Here is a 25,846-nt window from a genome sequence, read left to right as displayed (position 1 = left end):
TCCCGGCAATGGCTGCCTCTCCTGGCGAGGCTGCTGAGATGGTGGCCTTCTCATGGGCCAATAGTTTCCAGGAGTGGTCTGATGTCCTTAATCAGGGAAGCAATCCCAATGGCTGCCAGTTAACTTCCTACATGATGCAGCCCTGCCCTGCTGTTAAGGAATTGGGGTCAGCCCAATGCTATTGGATGGGTTGTCAACCACCATGTGTGTGCGTGCGTGTGTGTGCGTGTGCGCGCATGTGTGACTGCGGGCAGAATTGTCGGATTCCCCCGAGGTTAGGGACAAAGGCCAGGGGGACCCAAAAATACAAAGGACTGGTTAACTGATTGGAGGTTTGCACCTCCAATCAGTTGGAAAATGCTGGAATCTCTCATTAAGAAAGAAATAGCAGGACACCTGGAAAAGAATGGTTCAATCAGGCAGACGCATCATGGATTCATGAAGGGAAAACCATGTTTGACTAATTTACTGGAATTTTTTGAGGATATAACGAGTGCGGTTGACAGAGGGGAACCGGTGGATGTGGTGTATTTAGATTTCCAGAAGGCATTCGATAAGGTGCCTCACAAAAGGTTGCTGCATAAGATAAAGGTACACGGAGTTGGGGGTAAAGTGTTAGCGTGGATTGAGGATTGGCTATCTAACAGAAAGCAGAGAGTCGGAATAAGTGGGTGCTTTTCTGGTTGGCAATCAGTGACTAGTGGCGTGCCGCAGGGATCGGTGCTGGGGCCTCAACTATTTACCATATACATAGATGATCTGGAGGAGGGGACCGAGTGTAGGGTAACGAAGTTTGCGGATGACACAAAGATGAGTGGGAAAGCAAATTGCGTGGAGGACACAGAAAGTCTGCAGAGAGATTTGGATAGGCTAAGTGAGTGGGCAAGGATCTGGCAGATGGAGTATAACGTTAGTAAGTGTGAGGTTATCCACTTTGGAAGGAATAATAGTAAAATGGACTATTATTTAAACGGTGAAAAATTACAACCTGCTACTGTGCAGAGGGACCTAGGGGTCCTTGTGCATGAATCACAAAAACTCAGTTTGCAGGCGCAGCAGGTAATCAAGAAGGCAAATGGAATATCGGCCTTTATCGCGAGAGGGATGGAGTATAAAAGCAGGGAGGTCATGCTGCAACTGTACTGGGTACTGGTGAGGCCGCACCTAGAGTACTGTGTACAATTTTGGTCCCCTTATTTAAGAAAGGATATATTAGCTTTGGAGGGGGTACAGAGAAGGTTCACCAGGTTGATTCCGGAGATGAGGGGTTTAGCTTATGAGGAGAGATTGAGTAGACTGGGCCTGTACTCAATGGAGTTTAGAAGGTTGAGGGGAGATCTTATAGAGACATTTAAGATAATGAAGGGGCTAGACAGGGTAGACGCAGCGAGGTTATTTCCACTTACAACGAAAACAAGAACTAGGGGACATAGTCTCAAAATACGGGGATGTCAATTTAGAACAGAGTTGAGGAGGAACTTCTTCTCCCAGGGGGTAGTGAATCTTTGGAATTCTCTGCTCAATGAAGCAGTAGAGGCTACCTCGTTAAATGTGTTTAAGTCACAGATAGATAGATTTTTAACCATTAAGGGAATTACAGGTTATGGGGAGCAGGCGGGTAAGTGGAACTGAACCCACTATCAGATCAGCCATGATCTTATTGAATGGCGGAGCAGACTTGAGGGGCTAGATGGCCTACTCCTGCTCCTATTTCTTATGTTCTTATACACAGTGACACAAAGGCCTCCAGCCCCTCCCAGCCCGCCTGGATGGTGGGGTAGCTTTAGGCCATCCTATAAACGTTCTTCCCATTTCACAATCCACAGTGGAGGCTGATTGCATTTTCTATTAATTTTAAGTTTTCAAATAAGTTGTTCAGAGGGGCCCTACATGAAAAAGTACTCTGTCAGTCACTTACCCTTTCTTGCAATGAGCAGTTCCTCTGAAAGTGGGAAAGCTTCTGATTGGCCTCTCAGCTTTGAAAGCCCACCTGCTGCCCTTAATTGGACAGTAAACCTGTCTCCATGCCAACTGAGGGGGTCTAATCCCAAAATGTTATTGTTTACTCCCAGGGGTGCACTCAGGATCCAGAAATAGTCCTGTGAATGAGATTTTGAATGGTTTGATTTTTATTAGGCGCAATCTTGATTAGGTGTGATTGATTTTGAGTGGGTGTGAGTTTGAGTAGGTGTGATTTTGATTGAGGTGATTTTGAGTGGGGGTGATTTTGAATGGGTGTGATTTTGGTTAGCTGCTATTTTGAATGGGTGTGATTTTGGTTAGCTGCTATTTTGAATGGGTGTGATTTTGGTTAGCTGCTATTTTGAATGGGTGTGATTTTGAATTAGCTGTGATTTTGAGCAGGTGTGATTTTGAGTGGGTGTGATTTTGAACAGTGTGATTTTGTTTAACTGATTTTGAACGACTGTATGAGTAAACGTTGGTGTAATTTTGATTATGTGTAAATACGTGAGTGTGTATAAGTGACAGGGTAAATAAAAACCTGTTTCTATGACCTCCCATTCTGGATGTTGCACAAATGTAACTAACACTGGGACATTAACTGCCTCCCTTTTTTAATCTAACCTGGTTTTGTCTATACATGTCCTATAGGTAGTTACCATTGGTTCACATGAATTAAATTTAACTGCAAAATTTGATTTTTCATGCTTTTTAAATAATTCCAAACAGAATTTTGTTCAGAGTACCTGTTAAATACATTGCTTCAAAGTCTGTGTTTTATTTTATATAATTACACAAATACATCATTATGTGCCTGATAATGTACAAAGTCTTTTAGAGTGTTTTAAGTTCTCCTTAATTATGATTGTAATATGCTTTCTCCTTTTTTTCTCTTTTTGTTTTGTGTATTTCTTTCAATGCTGTCTTGCTTTTTGCACTATGATTGCATGCTGGTGTCACCCTTCATGATGATGTCACATGGCTTATTGCTGTGATACCTGCCACGCCTGCAATCCACACCACACGCTGCCATGGTTACCATAACGCTACACCCTTCCTGTTTGTCGCTTCCATGGTGTCCCCTACTGAAAGTACCCATGATGCACGGCGCTACGCCCACCACTGTGTCCGCAACAACACCTGCTACCAACGCTCCCTTCGCAGCAACAGCAACAGCCAATCAGGTTTGGCTCTTTAAATAGCTTTTATTTGACATTTCTTGTTCCAAGTGAGCTGTTGCTTTAAAATCAGATTTCAAAGTCTCTGCTAAATTTAAGTCGAGGAAAATTGTTTTAAGACAAGTATTCTTCAGTCACGACATCAGTGTGTGTTATGATTTGGATGTAGCTATGGATAATGTTAGTGACATTACTTTTTTTCCCTTTTAAAATTGTCAGTTAATTCATTCACTGCACACACTGTTTTATGTAAATGTCAATGCTAGGATGTGTGTTAATATAGAGGATAAGTTCATCTTTAAAAGTCACATTTTAATCTGAAATCTTTTCCACTGTAGATGCCCATTTTATCAATAGATGAACTCAGTAGCAGCATGTTTGTTACACAGATGTAGACGTTACGAATAGAACAGTAAGTTTATTTTAAATACTAATACAAACCAATCAGAACTTGCCCAAGAAGTGAAAGATTGTTCTTATTCCTATTCTGTCTCTCTGGTGAAACCAAAATGTTTAATATAAGTGATGTTAGTGATGCATTTTCATGTTGTAATGCATTTAATAAGAAAAGTCATTCATTATCAGACTAACTCTTCAGTCATTTATACAAGCATGTTTTTAAACTTGGAATTTGGGATGTTAGCCAAATGCATGTACAGTTTATATTTTTAATTGGCTGATATTCTATTAATATTACAAAATGTGGATTATATTGATGTGATCTGGATTGCTTTGAAATGTTTTATTGTATATGTGGCTATTCTGCTTTAGGCACACACTTGTTAAACCTTCAGGTGTGGCATTGCTACTGAAAAAGGTTAGATACCAATGTTAGGAACTTAAGTGCCAAGACAGGACAAAAGATTTGTTCCAAATAAACCGGTCCCAAAATTCCTCTCTATCCTGTTTTAACACAGCTAATGTCAGATTTAAAATAGCATCAAATAGGTTTAAATGCCTCACCACTGGCCACAACTCTACCCCCTGACCTGGTGACAAGTGTAGTTTGCATTGCTCCACATCCAAGGAAGGAAGAAAAACAACTGTAATGTTGGTGAACTCATGCTAGCAAATGAAACTGTCACAACTTGATATAAATATAAATATAAAACAAACATACAAGCAATCAATGGAAATATAGCGGCCGCTCGAGCAGTGTTTTACCCAAGCACCAACGTGAAAATCAATCCTATTTTGCAGTGAGATTGGATTCACACTTGCAGCCCCGTCAATGCCCACTGCTCCCACATTCTGTCATTGGTATCTGTTTCATCCTCTGTTGTCCTCCATGTTAACCTGATGCTGTAGTCTTGTTGTTTCCTTAATATTCACCTACCCAGCACATGTATTTTAGAGTTTGTACAGCCAGGAGAATAGTTTACTTGATGGTGTAGTTAGGCTACTATTGAAATGGTCACTGAAAGCAACCATATATTTACAGCAAGCAGTTAAGAAGGCAAATGTTATGTTGACCTTCATTACAAGAAGATTTGAACACAGAGACAAGGATATCTTACTGTTGTACAGTGTCTTGGTGAGACCATGTCTGGGAGTATTGTGTGCATAGGATACGCTTGTCAACAAGGGAGTGCAGCGAAGGCTCACCAGACTGATTCCTGGGATAGCAGGTTTGTTCTATGAGGAGAGATTGGGTCAACTGGGACTGTATTCACGAGAGTTTGGAAGAATGAGAGGGGATCTCATTGAAACATATGAAATTCTAACAGGGCTGGACAGACTGAATGCATGGATGTTTTTTCCTCTGGCTGTGAGGTTGTGAGACTTCTTACTGTGTTTATCCCAGTCCAACACCGGCATCTCCACATCGTGGGTGTCTAGAACAAGGATTCACAGTCTCAGGATACGGGGTAGGGCATTGAGGACTGAGATGAGGAGAAATGTCTTCACTCAGAAGACAGTGAATCTATGGAATTCTGTACTACAGAAGGCTGTAGAGGCCAAGTGACTGAATATATTTAAAAAGAAAATGGGTAAATTTCTAGACTCTAAAGGTATGAAGGGGTATTGGGAGAGCACTGGAGTACAGTGTTGAGATAGAGGATCAGCCATGATCATGTTGAATGTGGAGTAGGCTCGAACAGCCTATTCCTGCACATAGTTTCTAGCTTTCTCTCAGTTAAAGAAAGAAAATGCCGATATTTTAAAGGGTCACTGCTGATCTTTATTATAATCAATTAACCCATACTTGCAGTCATTGATATAGGAAACATTGTAGCTGGTCTGTGTACAGCAAGGACCCACAAACTACAGTACTATAGCAACCAGATAATCTATTTTAATAAAGTTAGTTGAGCATTAAATATTGGCCAGAACACTAGGAGAGCTCCACTGATCTTCAATGTTGCTTTGGGATCTTTTACACCCAAGAAGTCAGATGTGTCTTCAGTTCAATATCTCATCCAAAAGATAGCATCTCTGACAATACAGTACTCCCCCAGCACTGCACTGTAAGTATGATCTTAAATTATGCTTGCAAATGCTTGGAGTTGGGCTTAATTTACATTCACACCCAGATTCGGGCAGGAGAGAGTGACCACTGAGCAAATTTTCACATTGCCATTATGCCAATTTATTAGTTCCCCTTAACTAGTGGCAAATGTAGTGTGAGCATACTGGATTAGTGGCTAGGAAGACTTGGTGGCAATACTTGGCACCAGAAGATGTACTCCTCTAATTGCAGTGCACTGGTGTTTTCCAAGGTGCTATCAAGCCTTGGACATTTTGTCACCTCTGGCTGATGCTATGATGACATTGTTATGGTGGTAAATAAGCAGTGGGAAACATTGAAAGAAACAATTCAAAATGATTAACAAAAATACATCCCATTAAAAACCAAAAACTCAGCAAGAAACATACATTCCTGGATTACTGGGGAATTTAAAGATAGTATTCGATTAGAAGAAGAGGTTGCAAGAAATAGTGGTAAACTGGAGGATGGGTGTGTTTTGGAAACAGACAATGAGTGACCAAAAAGTTGATAAAAGAGGAAACAATGGAATATCAGAGTAAGCCAGACAAGAATATGAAAACAGATTGTAAAAGCTTTTACAAGTATGTTAAAAGGAGGAGAGTAGCTAAAGCATATGTTGGTCCCATAGAGGCAGGTAAAGGAGAAATTATCGTGAAGAATGAGAAAACGACAGAAACGTTGAACAAATATTTTGTGTCCGTCTTCACAGTAGAAAACACTAATTGCATTGTAGAAATAGAGGCTAATATGGGACTATTAAGATTGCTTAATGACAGCAGAAAAATTATTAGAAAAATGCAAGATACTAAAATCCCCAAAATTACCAAATGCTGATGTCCTATGTCCCATGATTCTTAAAAAGAGATAGCTGCAGAGATAATGGTTGCATTGTAATGTTTTTCCTAAATGTCCTAAATTTTGCAGTAGTCCGAGCAGGTTGGAAGTTAGCAAATGTGACATTGCTTTTTGAGAAAGGAGGGGCAGAGAAAATAGGTCGGTTAACCTGACATCAGTTGTTGGGAAAATACTGGAATCTCTTAAGGATGTCTTAATTTAGAAATCTGCTCAGAAAATGTCAACATAGCGTTATGAAAGGGAAATCATATTTGACAAATGTCTTATTGTTTTTAGAGAATGTAACTTTTAAAAAATTCATGTTTGGGTTGTGTGCGTCACTGGCTGTGCCAGCATTTATTGCCCATCTGTACCTGCCCTCCATTTTAGAGGGCATTTGAGAGTCAACCACTTTGCTGTGTGCTGTGGATCAGCAGATCTCCTTCCTCTGAAGGACATTAGTGAACTAGATTTTTTTTAGGACAATCGATAATGTTTCATGATCCTAATTTTTAATTCCAGAATTTTACAGAATTTCAGATCTTGCCCTGGGATTCTGGATTGCTAGTCCAGTGACAATACCACTAGGCCACACCTCCCCTAAATTATCAGGATTGATAAAGTGGCAGATGGAGGATAATGTGGAAAAGTGTGAGGTCAACCACTTTAGTCATAAGAATAGACAAACAGACCATGTTTTTAACAGGCGTGAAACTTGTAAATGTTGATGATCAAAGGACCTGAGTATACTGGTATAATAAACACAGAAAATTAGCAAGTAGGTATAGCAAGCAATTAAGAAGACAAATGGCAGTTGCCCTTTATTGCAATGGAATTGGAGTACAAAAATAAATAAGTTTTATTACAATTGTACAGGACTTTGTGACACCATATCTGGAGTAATTTGTGCAATTTTGATTTCCACATAAAAGAGAGGATATATTTGTATTGGAAGTGGTACAATGAAGGTTCAATAGATTGATTCCTGGGATGAGAGGGTTATCCTTTGATGGGAGGTTGAGCAAATTGGGTCTGTCTGGCCATGCCCCTATCCCCTGGGGACTAAACTTACCTTTGTGCCCCCAGAGGGGCACAAAAGATAAACAGGGGTTTATCTTATAAAAAATCTGTTGAGAACCCCACCAACATGCCGGGTTGAGTATTCAGTGAGGGGGATAATTTGGTGAGGGGACTGGTTAATTATATTCAGATTTATTAAAATCAGGTTCTCACCCATTATGGGCGTAAATCTGATTACATCATCTGCAAAGGCCAATGAAAATCAACGCGGTCAAACTGGAGTGAACCGTGCTTTTCGAATCTCATGGGATTTTGAACCCACTCCGCTGATCCCTTGCACGGAGAGCGCAGGGTCAAACTCCACCCCCCCAACTGCCTTTAAAATAATAAAAATCCCAAAGTGCTTCACAGGCTTGTCATCAAACAAAATGTGACACTGAACCACTTAAAGAGATATTAGTACAAAGGGTCAAAGAGACAGATTTTATGGACTGTTTGAAATGATGAAAGAGAAGACACGAGGTTTTGAGAGGAAATCCCAGAGCTAAAGGCCATGGCAATTATTGTGCGATGGTCAAGAGGCCGGGATTAGAGGAGTGCAGGTATCTCAGAGGGTATCTAGGGGGTTGGAGGAAGTTAGGGAGGAGCGAGGTCCATGGAGGAATTTGAAAGTCAAGCAGAAGAATTTTAATATTGAGGCATTGCTTAACCAGGAGCTACAAGGTAAATGGGTGAACGGCATGTGGCATGAGTTAGGACATGGGCAGCAGAGATTTGGATGACCTCAAGTTTATGAAGGATAGAATTTGGGAGGCTGACCAGAAGTCCATTAGAATAGTCAAGTCAGGAAATAACAAAGGTGTGGATAAGGTTTTCAGCATCAGGAGGGCTGAGGCAGGGGCACTGGGAGGCGCAATGTTACTGAAGTAGAAATACGCGGACTTATTGACGGCACGCTCATGTAGATAAAAGCTCATTTTCTGGAATCAATTATGATGATGTGGAGATGCCGGCGTTGGACTGAGGTAAACACAGTAAGAAGTTTAACAACACCAGGTTAAAGTCCAACAGGTTTATTTGGTAGCAAAAGCCACACAAGCTTTCCACACCCAACTCTGATCCTGGCTGATGAAAATGGGAGCGGAAAATCCTCGTATAGAATAGTGGAGTTCTGAAAGCTTGTGTGGCTTTTGCTACCAAATAAACCTGTTGGACTTTAACCTGGTGTTGTTAAACTTCTTACTACATCAATTATGATACCAGAGATGTTCAGAAATATGAAGAAAATTTAAGTCAAATTTGAGAAAATAGCCAAAGTTCATTGAAGGCAGCAGAGAGCAGATACTTACCGGGGAATTGTTAGTAAAGGTTTAAATTAGAAATTAACTTGGGGTTAGGACTAAATTACACTCACCATTTGAAGCAGGGAAACTCAAATGGTGGGACAGACAAAGGGCAAAGGGAGAGAAGGCAAAGGATGAGGGCCAATGGTAGTGATGCTCCATAAGGAGCTTTTTGGAGAGCTGATCACCCAGGAGCCATATGCAGATCCAGGGTGAAGAGCAGCCTAGAGACAGAACGAACAAATAAGGAGAAAATATTTCCAATGTCTCATCGGGCAATAAATAGAAGACACAGGATGAGGGAGATTGGCAAAAGACTTCAAGATAACATGGGGATAAACCTTTTTATGTGTTTGATCGCGTGGTAGGGACAGATTCCATCGAAGCCTTCAATCGGGAATTGGATAAATACTTGAAGGAGAAAGAATTGCAGGGAAATGGGGAAAGAGTGGATAAGTGAAATAACTGGATAATTGTTTGAAAAAGCTAGGACATACATAATGGGCCTGATACCCTCCCTCTATGCTGTGACTATTCTATATGAGGATTTTCCGCTCCCATTTTCATCAGCCAGGATTAGAGTTGGGTGTGGAAAATCCCATGAGAGGCCCAAATCGTGTTTCACACTGACCTGATGCAATTTTCCCTACCAATGACATAATGGGAATCCCGATGTGCCTGGGGCCAGTGCGAGAGGTGGGGGCATTGCACCTGCTCCACCAACATTACACTGTGGGACCAATGCTTCTCAGTTTTTTTTCTACCAGCCGAACGATACGTTGAAGGAAGTAGCCTTTGGGGCCGGTGGCTTAAATGCTACATTTCTTGCCCGCCGCGATAGAGTCATAGATGTTTACAGCATGGAAACAGGCCCTTCAGCCCAACTTGTCCATGCCGTCCTTTTTTTTAAGACCCCTAAACTAATCCCAATTGCCCACATTTGGCCCATATTCCCCCTATGCCCATCGTACCCATGTAACTATCTACATGCTTTTTAAAAGACAAAATTGTACCTACCTCTCCTACTACCTCTGGCAGCTTGTTCCAGACACTCACCACCTTCTGTGTGAAAAAATTGCCCCTCTGGGCACTTATATCTCTCCCCTCTCACCTTAAACCTATGCCCTCTAGTTTTAGACTCCCCTACCTTTGAGAAAAGATATTGACTATCTAGCTGATCTGTGCCCCTCATTATTTTATAGACCTCTATAAGATCACCCCTCAGCCTCCTACGCTCCAGAGAAAAAAGTCCCAATCTATCCAGCCTCTCTTATAACTCAATCCATCAAGTCCCAGTAGCACCTTAGCAAATCTTTTCTGCACTCTTTCTAGTTTAATAATATCCTTTCTATAATAGGGTGACTAGAATTGCACACAGTATTCCAAGTGTGGCCTTACTAAAGTCTTGTACAACTTCAACAAGACATTCCAACTCCTGTATTCAATGTTCTGACCGATGAAACCAAGCATGCCGAATGCCTTCTTCACCACTCTGTCCACCTGTGACTCCACTTTCAAGGAGCTATGAACATGTACCCCTAGATCTCTTTGTTCTGTAACTCTCCCCAACGCCCTACCATTAACTGAGTAAGTCCTGCCCTGGTTCAATCTACCAAAATGCATCACCTCGCATTTGTCTAAATTAAACTCCATCTGCCATTCATCAGCCCACTGGCCCAATTGATCAAGATCCCGTTGCAATTGGAGATAACTTTCTTCACTGTCCACTATGCCACCAAGCGTAGTGTCATCTGCAAACTTACTAACCATGCCTCCTATATTCTCATCCAAATCATTAATATAAATGGCAAATAACAGTGGACCCAGCACTGATCCCTGAGGCACACCACTGGTCACAGGCCTCCAGTTTGAAAAACAACTCTCTACAACCACCCTCTGGCTTCTGCTAAGAATGATGTGGAGATGCCGGCGTTGGACTGGGGTAAACACAGTAAGAAGTTTAACAACACCAGGTTAAAGTCCAACAGGTTTATTTGGTAGCAAAAGCCACACAAGCTTTCGGAGCTGCAAGCCCCTTCTTCAGGTGAGTGAAGAAGGGGCTTGCAGCTCCGAAAGCTTGTGTGGCTTTTGCTACCAAATAAACCTGTTGGACTTTAATCTGGTGTTGTTAAACTTCTTATTCTGCTAAGAAGCCAATTTTGTATCCATTTAGATACCTCACCCTGGATCCCGTGAGATTTAACCTTATGCAACAACCTACCATGCGGTACCTTATCAAAAGCCTTGCTAAAATCCATGTCGACAACATCAACTGCGCTGCCCTCATCTACCTTCTTGGTTACCCCTTCAAATTTGTGAGACATGATTTTCCACTCTCAAAGTATGTTTGCAAAATGATGCTCGGCATGTTTTAGGGAAAATTCCATGCCATGATTCTATGATATGTAACTGTGCATTACACTTCAAGCTGTCACTCTCAGGCTATTAAAGTCACTTTGGAAACTGAACACTTGAGTTACTATCATTAGTCAGTTAATCGTCACAAATCTGCTAGTAATCTGATGTCACAAATTCCCCAGTAATTAACCATCGTGAATTCACTAGTACTGTATTTTTCACAATATAATAGTTTCTTCTCTAGAAATTGATCTAGAAGTTAAGGTGCGTGTTATACACAGTGACAAATTAAAATGTTTTTTACAGTTGATAAGTGGGTGCCACGGAGAATGGCATCAATCATATTTAGAATCTTTCTCTTGCAAAGTTTTGGGTCCCTTTATTAGCCAAAACCTTTTATGGGATGATTATTTTGATATTTATTGTCCAGGTATGTTAGTTTGCATATTATCCCTACTCAACGTTGCGCCTCACCTGTGGTGTGGTGATCCTCAGGTTAAAATCACCATTAGTCATCTCTCCCCCTTCAAATGGGAGGGCAGCCTACGGCCATCTGGGACTGTGGCGACTTTACCTTTATATACTAAAATCCTCTGTGAGTGTGGCATCCTCAAGTAGGGCCCCCAGCCTGTTTCAGCCGATATCCATAACTTGAAACTGGCATATCATTGCCCCCAGAATAATGACACTGACCACAGTATTGTAAAATCCTAGGTGTGTATTATGGTGATAAGGCAATTCTAATTCTTCATTCACGAAAATCAGCTGGTGTATTATATTCAGAAAATAAGGGTACACATTTACTAATAATCTAACATCTCACATTTACTACCCCTCGCAATGTTCAAGATACAAGGCAGCTTAAGGCGAAATATTGAATATAGCAGAATTTTAGTTCAAATGATAAAAAATTGGGAGGCCTTTCAGAATCCAAAATACAAACCGAGACCTGGTCCTCAAGAGGGTACAAAAGATCCAATGGCATTACGTTGAGAAGGTGCAAGGGATTCTCCCCCTCTTTAATACAGTGAAGTGGCCCGAGGAGCTTCTGTGTTATTGGACAAATTGTGACATAGAACCACAAGCAACGATATTACAACTGTTCAAAAAAGAGGTACAAGAATAAAACTGGCAATTACAGACCAGTCAGTTTGACCTCAGTGGTAAGGAAACTTCTGGAAACTATAATTTAGGGCAAAAGCAATAGTCACTTTGACAGGTACATGATAATTAAGGAAAGTCAGCATGGATTCATTAAAGGAAAGTCATGTTTAACTAACTCGCTCGAGTTTTTTGAGGAGGTAACAGAGAAGGTTGATCAGGACATTGCTGTTTATGTGGTGTATATGGATTTCAGAAGGTATTTCATTTAGTGCCACATAACAGACTTATGAATAAAACTCTGGCTCATGGAATAAAAGGGGAAGTAAGCACTTAGGTAAGAAATTGGCTGAGCGACAGGAAGAGTCACAATGAATTGTTGTTTTTCGGATTGAAGGACGGTTTGCGGTGGACTTCCCCAGGGGTCAGTATTGGGATCCTTGCTCTTCCTGATATATATTGATGACCTAGGTGTTCAGGGAATTACTTTTAAATTTGCAGATAAAAGGAAGATTGGAAATATTTTGTCAACTGTGATGAGGATAGCCTTGAACTTCAAAAGGACATAGACATAAAGGTAGATTGCGCAAAAAAGTAGCAGATGAAGTTCAATGCAGAGAAGTGTGAAGTGATTCATTTTGGCAGGGAGAATATGGAGAGGCAGTGCAAAGTAAAGGGAGGAACAGAGAGACTTCGCTGTAATGTACATAAGTCATTGAAGATGGCAGTGCATGTTGCAAGAGAAGTTTATAAAGCATATCCTATCCTAGGACTTAATAGTAGGGGCATTGAGTATAAGAGTAAGGAGGCCATGTTGAACTTGTGTAAGATACTTGCACTGCACTGGATTCAGTTCCTCTGCGTGCACATCTCCTGTTGATTCTGTCCTCTGGGATCAGCCAAAGAATGGCCTCTTTATTCCCGCGGTTACTCTATTCCAGGAGCTGTTGCAATTAGGTCTCATCTGGAGTACTGGGTCCAGTTCTGGGCAGCATACTCGAGGAAGGATGCGAAGGCATTGGAGAGAGTACAGATAAGATTCACAAGAATGATTCCAGGGATACAAATCTGTCTCTATGAGGATAGATTTGAGAGGTTAGGCCTGTTTTCATTGGAAAAAATGATGAGAGGAGTCTTGATTGAGATATTTAAGATCCTGAGGGGTATGAACAGGGTAAATAGTGAGAAAATGTTCCCACTCAAAGATCATCAAGAACTAGAGGGCACAGATTTAAAGTAATTGCCATAAGGAGGAGTAACAGTGATTTGAGAAAGATCTTTACATCCAGAGGGTGGTTGGAGTCAGAAACAAACTTCCTGAGAGGATGGTGTAAGCAGATTAGATTGAGGTATTCAAAAGGGAATTGGATTGCTGTTTGAAAAGAAAGAATGTGCAAGGTTGCAGGGATAAGGCAGGGGAGTGGGATTAGGTGAAATGTTCTTTCAGAAAGCCAGTGCAGACTCGATGGGCTGAATGGCCTCCTTCGGCATTGTAAAGATTCCGTGAACCAAAAGCTTAGTCAAAGGTTTTAATGAGCAGCTTAAAGGAGAGGTGAGGTAGTCAATACTAATACAGGTACAGCGTTTTAAAACTGGCTTTCCAAAAGCCAAATTTGTCCAAATACTGGACAATTTCCTCTTGTGTGCAGCTCCCGGAGCAGAGTAACCACAGGAATGAAGAGGCCATTCTTGGGCTGATCCCACAGAATCAGTGAGTGATATGTACATACTGGACCTGAGACCATTGTAGCTCTTTAAGAACTGCCTCACCGCTCCCCCACCCTTAGTCCTTACAGATGCAGTACCATGCTATTAATCCATATACTGTTCCATGTAATTATCACATAAGCAGGCAGTATCATATAGTTGCTTCATTAACAGTTGTTAGTATTTAGTTATCCAGTATAAAAGCTCATACATTATGTAATTAATCCATGTAAAGCTGTGGATTATCATGTTCATCTGCTGTACAGTTATTCCATATACAGTCTGAATGAGGTACTATCTCTGTACACAGTACCTGTATCTTTGTAGTCGGTTCATATAGAGTCAGTGGCAGGAAATTACCCCACCCACTGATACTATCACTGAGTTGTTCCATATACAGAAACCATCAGTGAGTCAAATGGGGCAGCACGGTGGCACAATGGTTCGCACTGCTGCCTCACAGCTCCAGGGACCCGGGTTCAATTTTGGCCTTGGGTGACTGAGTCTGTACATTCTCCCCGTGTCTGCATGGGTTTCCTCCAGGTGCTCCAGTTTCCTCCCACAGTCCAAAGATGTGCAGGTTAGGTGGATTGGCCATGCTAAATTGCCCCTTGGTGTCCCAAGATATGTAGGTTAGATGGATTAGCAATAGTAAATGTGTGGGGTTACAGGGATTGGGTAAAATACTCTGGGTATTTGTCAGAGAGTTAATGCAGACTTGATGGGCTGAATGGCTTCTTCTGCACTGTAGGGATTCTATCTATGATTCAAATTTACAGATTGTATCATGCAGTCACATACATACATTAACAATATAATTGCATTAGAAGCTGTACAAAGAAGGTTCACTCAACTTATTCCTGGTACGGGTTTATTCTCTGAAGGCAGGTTAAATATGTTGGGCCTATACCCATTGGAAATTAGAATGAGAGGTGATCTTATTTCAACATGTAAGATCCTGATGGGATTTGATAGGGTGGATAACAGAGGGATGATTCCACTGTGGGGTGACTAGAAGGCTGAGTTAGATAGATTTTGATTGACAAGTGAATCAAGGGTTATGGGGGATAGGCAGGAAAGTGGAAATGAGAACAAATCAACATCAGCCATAATCTTACTGAATCACAGAGCAGTCTTGAAGGGCCAAATGGACTGCTCCTGCTATTAAGTCTTATATTCGTATTCTGATTAAATACATTGTCACATTCTATTTGTATGCTGACAACACCCAGCTCTGTCTCACCATCACCTTTCTCAACCCCACAACAATCTCTAAATTGTCTGATTGCCTGTCCAGTTCTCATCTTTGATTCCTGCCAAAAGTTTTGTTCCTTAGCCTCTGATTTCATTTTTCACTTTGGCCACTGTTAGAGACTGACCAGACTTAATGTCCATAAGATGAGCTTCCTGAACATTGCCCAATTCTGCCCCTACCTCAGCTGAAATCCTCATCCATTCTTTTTTTTACTCCTGGACTTGACTAGCCCAATGCTGACCTCATTGATTTCCCATCTTCCACCCTGTCCAAACTTGAGCTCATCCAAAACTTTGTCACCTCTGTCCTTATTGCACCAAAGTCCCATTCCCCTGTCATCCCTGTGTTCGCTGACCTACATTGGCTACTGGTCTCAAATGAAGCCTTGATTTTAAAATTCTCATTCTTGTTTTCAAATCCCTCCATGACTTCACCCCTCCCTATCTCTGTAATCACCTCTGGCCCCACAACCCTGCAACATGTCTGCATTCCTCAAATTCTGGTCTCTGATGTATCCCTGATTTAATTGCTCCAGTGGTGGCCACACCTTCAGTTGCCAAAGTTCAACGCTCTGGAATATCCTCCCTAAACCTCACCACCTTGCTTTCCTCCTTGAAGCCACTTCTTAAAACCTACTTTTGACCATGCCCTAGGCCAGCTGTCCTGACCTCCTTATGTGACTTGGTGTCAAATTTTGTCTGATGATCATTTCTGTGAGTTGCCTTGGACATTTTACTACATTGAAGATGCTGTCTAAATGCAAGTTCTTGCTGTTGTTGTTATGTAGTTGCTCCGTACACCTGATATTATGTAGTTACTGATCAGGACTTCTGAGTCAAAAAGGCCATGGGTCCAAGCCCAACTTTACAGAATTGAGCACAAAGTTTAGGCTGGCACTACAGTTCAGAGGGAGTTCTGCACTGTCAGAGGTACTGTCTTACAGATGAAATGCTGACACAAAACCCTGTCTTCCCTCATGGGTAAAAGCTGTAGATGATACTTCAGCTCTAATTTCAAGATGAATAGTGCTGTTCATTCTGGTTTCCAGTCCAACATTTATCCCTCAACTAACACCAGTAAAAAGCAGATTATCTCATCATTTTCTCATTGCTGTTTGTGGGACCATCTTGTGCACAAATTGGCATCTGTGTTTCCTACATAACAACAGTGATTACAAAAGTGTTTCATTGATTATGAAATGCTTTGAGACATCTTGATGTCACGAAAGGTGTTTTAGAATTGCAAGTCTTTTTTTTATTTTCTTCTTTTATGCACAGTCTATATAATGTCCTTGCCCCACATACAGGTGGCATTGTGTAGTTACCATATATGCAGGCTGTAGTTGTTCCATATATAAGGTTTACCATATATTTATTTCATATCCAGAATTGTTGTTTTCAAACCCTACATTCCCTCACCCTTCCCTAGCTCTGTAACTTGCTCCAGCCCGATAAACCTCCATGATATCTGCCCTTCTCTATTTCTGGCCTCTTCCACGTACACACTTTTTAATCGCTGCACAGTTGGTGGCTGTGCTTTCAGCTCCCTAGCCCCTGAACTATGGAATTCCCCTCATATTTCCATTTTTGTTACTGTATGGTTGTTACATTTTTGCACATTTAAAACCTGATTCTTTCATCTATTTGCAAACTTTTCAATTAAAGTCACACTGCGACTCAGCCTTTGAGCTGAGAACATGCTTCTGAAGAAATTTATATTATAAACCATTCTGTCTCTCTATCTTGCTCTCCTGCTTTAAGACAGTCCTTAAAACCTACCACTTTGGCCGATCCTTAAGTGACCTCTCTTAATAGTCCTAAGTGAGTCAGTGTCAAATTTTTAAAATCACTCCTGTGTAACTTGGTTTTGCTATGTTAAAGATGCTATATAAATTCAAGTTGTTGTACAAAGGCTGTATTACGTGTTCACTGCATCTAGAGGCAATTCCATGTAGTTACCCTAGGTACAGGGTGTTACATGAAGCTAACCTATATCCTTGATGTATTGTGTAATTAGTCCATGTAAAAGCAGCATCACACAGAATCATAGAAGCACAGAAGAAGAGAATTTGGCCCAATGAGCCATTGAGAGGAATCCGATAGTCCCACTCCCTTCTACCCTTCATCATATCTTTGCACTTTTTCTCTCCTATCAAATCATCTCTTTGCCTTCACTGCTCAATGGAGAATTCCAGCTTCTCCAGTCAATCTACATAACTCCATTCTCATCTCTCATGTTTGAAACCATTTTAATAACTCCTTCCAAAGCCATAAAGTGTGCTGTTCAGAATTAGACATAGTACTCCAGCTGGGGCTGAATTGGTTTTTTATATAGGCTTAGCAAAACTTCTTGTCTTTTGTGCCTCTAAGTAGAAAGCCTAGTATCTGATATGCTTTATTAGCTACATTGCTAGCTTGTCCTGCTACATCAGAGAATTGTGCTTAAACATCCCCAAGTGTCTGCTCTTGCATCCCTTTAAAATTATACATTTAGTGTGCGTTGCCTTTCCTTACTCTTCCTACCAAAATGCAACACCTCACACTTTCCTGCATTGAATTCTATCTGCCGTGTGCCCGTCCATTCATTGGCTTGTCCTCTTCCTCACTCTTCAGTATACTTCCAGGTTTTGTGTCATCTGCAGATTTTGAAAATGTGCTCTGTGCTCAAGACATTAAATTATGTTAAAAACAGCAGTGGTCCTAGAGCTGAACCATGGGGAACTCTATACTTCCTTTCATTCTGGAAAGCAGCTATTCACCATGACTTTATTTTCTATCCCTTAAACACAGAACCTAAAACCTAGCACTTTGGCCAAACTTTTGGTGACATCCCCTAACAGCTTCCTAAGTGAGTCAGTGTCAAATTTTATTGAATAATCACTCCTGTGAAACACTATGAGCTATTTTGCTATGTTAAAGATGCTACAGAGATTCAGGTTGTTGTTATAAAGGCTGTATTATGTGTTCACCCCATAGAGAGGCAATTCCATGTAGTTAGCCTAGATACAAGTTGTTATTCCAAGGTCTTCAATTTTGCTAACAAGTCGAGCATGTGGTGCTTATCAAATGCCTTTTGAAAGTCTGTATACATCACATCAACTGCACAGCCCTCATTCACCTCTCAATTACCTCATCAAAAAACTCAATGAAGTTAATCAAACACAATGTGCCCTTAACAGCTCTATGCTGGCTCTCCTTTTACTAGTCCATACTTGTTAAATTTATCCCAGATTATTGTTTCTAAAACTACACATCATTGATGTTAAACTGATTGATTTGTCATTGCCACATTTATTATTCAGCTTTATTTTGAACAATGTAGTTACCAGTATACATGCTTTATTGTGTAGGTACACTATATACAAGCACTATTATATAGTTACCCCATACTTGCGATGTATCATGTAGTCAGCCATACTGAAACAGCTATGTGCAGTAATTACATATGTATACACAATTGTTAACCCATATCCAGCCAATATCATTCCGTTACTTCATTGGCTTTTACTATATAGTTACCTTATATAGAGGTGACATCATGAAATCACCCTATAGAAAGGTGGCATTGTGTAACAGGCAGTTTCATGTAAGTATCCAAACATACAGGCAGTACCATGCAGTTACCCCATAAATAGGCAACATCTTGTAGTTACCCGATGTACAGCAGACAGCAATGCAGACAGCATTCTGTGATTGAACTATATAAAGGTGTTATTGTAGTTACCCGATGTACAGCAGTATTGTGTGGTGACCCAATGTACAGGTTGTAACATGTAGTGATTCCCCTATACAGGCAGTAGTTACTATGTTTCAGAAGTTATTAAGAGTCATCCACATCATGTGAAATTGAGGTCATATGTAAACAGATTGGTCAGGGATTGCTGGTGCTCTTAACTGAAGGGCACTTGTGTGTTTCTCTTTACAACAATTCAACTTTCACAGTTGTTTACTTTCCAGCCCACAAATTGCCAACTATTTGGAGTTCAATTTCCCAATTATGAGAATTGATGCCCTAAATTGTGTGACTAGTCCAACAAGATAGCCATGAGAGTACCATACTCAGGAGAATGTCTTCCTGCCCAGAAGAGATTGCAAGGGATCTATCTAATAGACATTCACCATAATGATCTGTTTGTAATGGGTGTTATTAGAGTACGTTGACTTCTGGTCACCAAGAGGAAAACAGCAAGAAAATATTTCAGACCATTATGAGAACATGTATTATAACATTTTTTAAGGGGAACTAGATCAATCTTGGTAACTGAGAATAGAACTGCATGGGAAAAGAGAAGGGCAAATAGCGCCAATGGATAGATCGTATCCAGATACGATGGGCTATAATGATTCTGTGAATTAGAAGTTTTTAACAAAAAGCAATCAGCAACAACGAATGTTTTCACTGCCGGAGGATGTCTCTTTTTCATTATCTCACACTCAGCTGTGAGACTTGGGAAGGGTAGAACATGGACTCTGGTAGGACTGTGGTAACAATGTTTTATGAGCACTGGGAGGTGAGCAATTGGTCTGACAGGGAGCTTCAGCTTGGTAAAACAATCTAGCAGACAATGGAGCCCAGAGCATCCAACCCAGGTGGTCATCTGGTGAGAAATCTAGTTCAGTAACAAATGAGTAACAAGAACTGCTTTTATACACAACTCCAAATATGTAAATAATTATACATGTGTTAATTTTCTATGACATTGCGCATAGCAGATGTTGCAACCAATATAGTTTTTAGATTAAATATGATTAGTCAGCAGAAGATAATCAGACCCGAACAAGCAGATGTAAATTTTTAAATATTTTTATTATAATTTCTTATGCCGACATTTAATGATGGAAAATGCCGATGTAAGTGTGTCATGCTGTATTGGCACCCTCCAGTAAAGATGGCACTGCAGCACCTTCATTCATGGAATTGCTGTGTGAGCAGTTTACATTGGCAGTTGCTATTATATATGCAATGGAAATATTAACAGAACGGACACACAAACATGGTTTTTAAAATAGGTTAAAAAAATTAAAACTCCCTGAGTTACTGAAGTTCAATGATTTAGCCACTGCCTGCAAAGTTGACATTGATAGGTCATAGAAAGTTGAACTGTTATGTTAGTGACCGAGTTATAAAGGCATTTCTTGCTGCAATACGATGAATGGTAAGTTATTTGTGACTTGATGATAGCGTTGCCTTATGAAGGCTTGAAAGTGTTTAAATTGTAGTGTGAAGCATCAGGTTTGAGTCTTAATGTTTGGCAGAGGGCTGAATGAGAACAGTGTGACATGTAAACAGGACAAAACAGGTGACTTCTGTGTTCCCTAACTTCTGTCTTCTTACTCTGTAGGACATCATGTTGAAATAATGAACAGCACACTGGTGGAAAACCAGAACATGTCCTTGGGAAGCTGCACATGGCCTTTGTGTACATACTCCCATCATCCCCATGCTACCACCTCCACAGTAAGCCTACCACAGCCTACATGCTAACTAAAACCAAAATGATGGGAATGTCAAGAAGATAAACAAAAAGCACTATTCAAACATCAAGTAAATTTACATACTCCTGTTAGACACTACTTATATGTAATAATTAAATGAGATATACTACTGCTTATATCTCATTGCTGTAACACATTTATAATCAATTCATGGTAATAGTGATAAGCATTTTCAACGTATGAAGACTGTTGGTTCAATGTATATTATCAATAGAAATTGTTTATCTGTCTCGATTTTTATGTAAGAGTGTTATCTTAACTGAATGTTAAGTTTACATTGGAATTTAAAAAATAGTTTTGTTTTTAAGGAAATGTCTTTCGTGGAACAGGGTCCCCAATAGCCTCCTATTTCATCACCACGTTTCCCATTTAGTCCTTATTACAAACAAAAAATGAATGTTAATGAGAAACAGGACAAAAGTAATTGAAATAGAGAGTGACAATGAACTCCAGTCCTTACTGCGTATCCAATTTTCAATTATGCCTTGTCTATGTAACATCAAATTTTATAAATTTAGAATATATCCAGAATTAACAAATATGTTTTGTATAGCAATATTTTCTGCATAAATATTCATGCATGCTTCACAAACACACCTATACCTGTGATATTCGCTGGTTATGAGCAGGAGCCTCTGAAAGGGCGTGCAGTACTCAACTATATAAACACTTCTAGTGGAAAATTGATGATCTTACAAAAAGACTAGATAAGTATCACTATCTGTGTAGAGAAATGAAACTTAAATACTTGACAGATATGTGCCAGAGTCAATCTGTCACTTTGGCAAATTACTGCATAATTGTACCTGAGGACTTCAAAACAGTTTAATGTAGAGACAAGGAGACTGATCTTTCTGTTAATGTCTTACTTTCTACTGCGAACATTTTTGTCCTGCTTTTCCTTCTGAACTGTTGTGATGAAACAGGCCTGGCTATTGGGGAATAACCTTGCACGTGTTTTGTGTGCTCTCTCATTTCTATTGCTGGTCAGAACCTCTTCCTTCACACTGTGTTACAGTGCCTCAGAGAAAGCCGGATGAGTGTCACTAAGCTTGAATGAATGTGGTGTATTGAGGGTGTTAAAGGGACCCTGATTCATTGAAGCTAAATCAAATGTTTCATGCTGTCATCCTCCGCGCTTCACTGTCAAGGTACAAGAACTGCTTTCTGGCCACAGTAGACCCTATCCGAGAGCTCTGTCACATTTAGATAGTGGGCTGCTGCAGTCCCGCATTCTGTTTGATGGCATCGGCTAGGAATATACAACTTCAGATTACAGATCAGCATCTCGGTAAAGCAGTGGGATAATTCTACTTATGACAGATGCTAATGTCCATTCCTTTAAATTGACTGGGCTGAGAGTCAGAGAGCTGTTTGAGGTTGTCCACCTCAGAACAGTGGGATCCCCAACTGATCCCATCCAGTTAAAGAGTGGATTGAAAATGACAGTGTGATGAAGGCAGCTCGTGTTACCTCCATCTGGATCCTTGCTTGTGATTCAAGGGTCTAGTTTAATTTGCTTTTGGTTTGTAACACTGGCAACTTCAAGGCGATGCCATTAAATACAGTGCAAGCTCAGAATCCACTTCAGAGCTACATTTGTGTCATAAGTTGCAGAACATCACTGCGAATCTTGACTATGGTGAATACAGGGAGGAGGTGGGTGTTGCCTCTGAAACATTAAGAGAAAACTGGAAAGGCTCATTAGCTTCAATGGGGTAATCCTTTGAACTGGCTCAGTACTTCCAAACCATCATACTTTTAACCTCCCAAGTCACTCACACTACCATTTCCCCAGCATTCGATGCAGGGTGTGTAGAATGTAAGTCTGAAATTTAAAATAAACTTCCCATTTCAAGAAAGGTCCGAGGTTCCTGCTGATAAAAAGACAGACATGGAGGATGTTTAGGGTAGTTCAATGAGGTGCCTCAGATGCTTTAGCATCACTGGCAAATTAAAATTTAAAAAGGGTTAAAAGCAACGAAAGCTCAAAGCACTAGTGTCGCCAAATGCAATTTAAAAACACAGGCAAAAAAAAACACCATTTCTGAAGCTGTACGCACTAAGAGAAATAATACTAAATGTGCAATGAATTATTCCAAATGATTTGTTAATTGAAAAATGGAAGTCGTCAGACTATAAACATCATTAGCTCGTGTGCATTCTTCATAACAGTCACATTAACTGAAAGTGACTCTAAATAAGAATTTTCAGCATCACAGACTCATTTCTTTGTCTCACATTGCGGGATGGCTGGAATCTGGTGCCCTCCCGCACTTGTTTTCACCGATTCCTCTCATCTCACACCACCTCATCATCCAACATCACTGTTTACATCATCCACAGTTCTGTTTCCCTTTTATTTCTGTTCTTTGCGTTTAGTTTTCTCAGCCTTATGCAAATGATATGCAAGAAATCCTGAACCTTGGATAAAACGGGTCACACTGAGGGAAAGTGGAAAGAAGAGGGTAGAGGACTGAAACAGGGATTGTTTTCCAGTTGGGCTGGACAAATTTAAAATTAACCCTTGTGTTTTCCATCGCAGCAAAAAAAAGTGCAACACATAGCTAGGGGGAAGGGTAGGAATCAAGCACACTGATTCTGATACTGAAATGATTAAATGGCAAAGTCATTGTATACCAGCCACATGTTCCATTAACTACATGGGAATTTGAGTTAATGTAGTTTGCAGGCTCTGTCAACGCACCTGACAGAATTTGTAACACTATATTTCTTCACCCTTGTGTGTTTCACAATATTGTGCTCTGACAACGGAAAAATCTTTGGGAACAAAGTTCCATCCCTCTCAGGAGGATCAGCGAGATATTGACTTGATTAACTGTGTGCCTGTAAAAGGGCCTTAGATGCGCTATAATGGTTTAAAACAATATAATCTATAGACTTTTGAGCCAATAGCCTAATCTAAATGTCAGTATGTTACAGCATAGTGTAGTAACAGTGATAAGACTCAAGTCTAAAAATTTCATTTTCTAACACTGATCGCTGTCGTTTCTCTACTCTATGTTGATTGCTTAGTTTTAATTACAGTCAATTAGGAACTAACGATTTAAATCTGAGGGAGTGTTAATAAAAGTTTGGTTTTAACATTTGTATTTGAAACCATTTATTAATTCATTAAAAGTCATTTATTTTATGCTAACCTTCACTGGGATATGGTAAAAAGTTTAATACAATACATACCTAGTTTGTGTAGTTTACATTTTAGAATAAAATTAACTTTGTATGTAACTCTTACAATGATAGATTCATTGTTAACTAATTATGATATTGAGTTGTTGCTATGGCAACAAAACTACAACATGGCTACCTTTGTATAAATTATTTGTGAATTTTCACTTGTAATTTAAAAAAAAAATGTACATCGGCATGAACTTTAAAAAAAAAAGGTACAGTTAGACACACTCAGGCCAAGAGAAACGATATCCTTTGACTATTTTGAATACCCAAAGTTCCACTCAAAACATACTTGAGACCTGAATCTGTGTCTGTACGTCCCTTTCTCAAAGAGGTTTACAACACATGGATTTAGAACCGGGTTTTTTAACAAGTTGAAAGCGTGGTACAGTGTTGTAAAAAAAAAACTCTGAAAAATCTGAGAATGCTGCAGTTTAACTGATTTGACCTGTTAGTGTATGATTGTGTGTGACACATCTTTTTTTTTGCACTTATGTACATAGTTAAAAGAAATATTCAGATCTTATTTTGAATAAAAAAAGGAACTGTGTTAAATACAGAAAAGTTTGTTAAGGTAAATAAGGTCGGCATTGCTAAAGGCTTTGAAAAAAAAAGAAACGAGGAACGGTTTTTGCTATAAAACTTATCTGGAAGCATGATAGCGCTTTGCTGTTGAGAAAAGCTCTGTAGTTTGCCATAGCTTTACTGTACAATGAATGAGAACAACACACACACTGAGTTCTAGAGTTTAGAATCAAGCCTTCAGCAGCCAGTTACAATCCTACTGTTGAAATGGTCTAAACAGTGAAAAAAAATTCAAATAAATTAACCATCAACACACAAAGGAACAGATGAATTGCAAGATGAAAAAAAAACAATCATGTTACACTGATCTCAAAGGTTCAAGTTCTATAATACTGTACACAGATGCAATCTGATGGTGGAAGCCTACTGATTTTGTTGCCATGGCTGCTGTATCCTAGCAACTGAGGGAATGAGTATCCCTGCTCATGGGTTGCTTTGGAAACCTGTAAGCAAGGTCCCCTGTGCCTTTGTTCCCTCAACGAGCATCTCGTTGTCAACTTTCGAGGACTGTTGTCCCCGGCACAAAGAGGCCAATTTCTGATTCCGGACAGTGATTTGCAATCTCTGTCTGCATTCCAGGGAGGAGATCTTTACCTGCTTGTGAAGGGTCAGAATGCGAGTTCAATAACCTCGCACTTAATCTGAGTCGCACTTAATCTGAGACTGCCTCCCCACATCACATCTCACAAAATGGGAAAATAAAAATTACATTGCAATGAAGGGAATGGGAGCTTTTACCCTTTAAGGCCAGGTCCCAAAATCGCACAGATGTTAAAAAGCTGTTCATTCCCTCAGCTGTTACAAGCAAGATAGTAGCTTTGAAATTCTTTTCTCTTTTAGATTTCTGCCAATTTAGCTCGCTGTAGTGCTTGTACGTGCTTTAGATGAGATGTGCTGTATGCTACATATTTCAGTATTTTATGCCATTGTTTAATTTCTGACCTTTTAAAAAAAAATAAAGTGCTTAAAATGGTTAGCTGTCTGTACATTTATTTTACGCCCATTGACATCACAGTGAAACAAAAGACAAGTGCTTTTTTTTGTTGTTTCTGATTCTGTGAAGAAACCAGCTGCAAACGGCCTTGGATCAAATCCAAATGTGTTTCATGGGTTTACATATGTCGCACATTTCAGTGTCCAGTAATGGGAGTGGAAGTCTTGTGGTGCAATGGGTAGCTTACCTCTGGGCTAGGAGCTCTGGATTCAAGTTTCACTTACTTGATGGCCACAATGTGGCCAAACTGGTTGATTACCAACCCAAAATCCTTCTAATATGCCTAATGGCAAGTGTTAGAGTGGAAACTCAATGGCAAATCACTGCA

The 25,846-nt window shown here is 40.1% G+C and overlaps 1 protein-coding gene across 10 annotated transcripts in view; it reads left to right on the top strand.

Moving 5' to 3' along the window:
• The window catches only part of LOC144492807 (muscleblind-like protein 3), a 161,609-nt gene extending 136,109 nt beyond the window's left edge, over window positions 1–25,500 (top strand). For 8 of the 10 annotated variants that reach the window (XM_078211271.1, XM_078211269.1, XM_078211274.1 and 5 more), the window contains 3 exons: window positions 3,055–3,146; window positions 3,479–3,552; window positions 20,591–25,500. In XM_078211271.1, coding sequence (XP_078067397.1) covers window positions 3,055–3,146; window positions 3,479–3,535 — 149 coding nt within the window. In that variant the 3' untranslated portion in view covers window positions 3,536–3,552; window positions 20,591–25,500. The remainder of the gene's footprint in view (window positions 1–3,054; window positions 3,147–3,478; window positions 3,553–20,590) is intronic. The other 2 variants (XR_013497639.1, XR_013497638.1) reach the window with 2 other exon arrangements.
• The last annotated feature ends 346 nt before the right edge of the window (window positions 25,501–25,846 follow it).

This window comes from Mustelus asterias, chromosome 4, assembly GCF_964213995.1.
Source record: "Mustelus asterias chromosome 4, sMusAst1.hap1.1, whole genome shotgun sequence".
Lineage (NCBI taxonomy): Eukaryota > Metazoa > Chordata > Chondrichthyes > Carcharhiniformes > Triakidae > Mustelus > Mustelus asterias.
The sequence above is the reverse complement of the archived record's forward strand: the minus strand, read 5'-3'. Positions and strand labels throughout refer to the sequence as shown.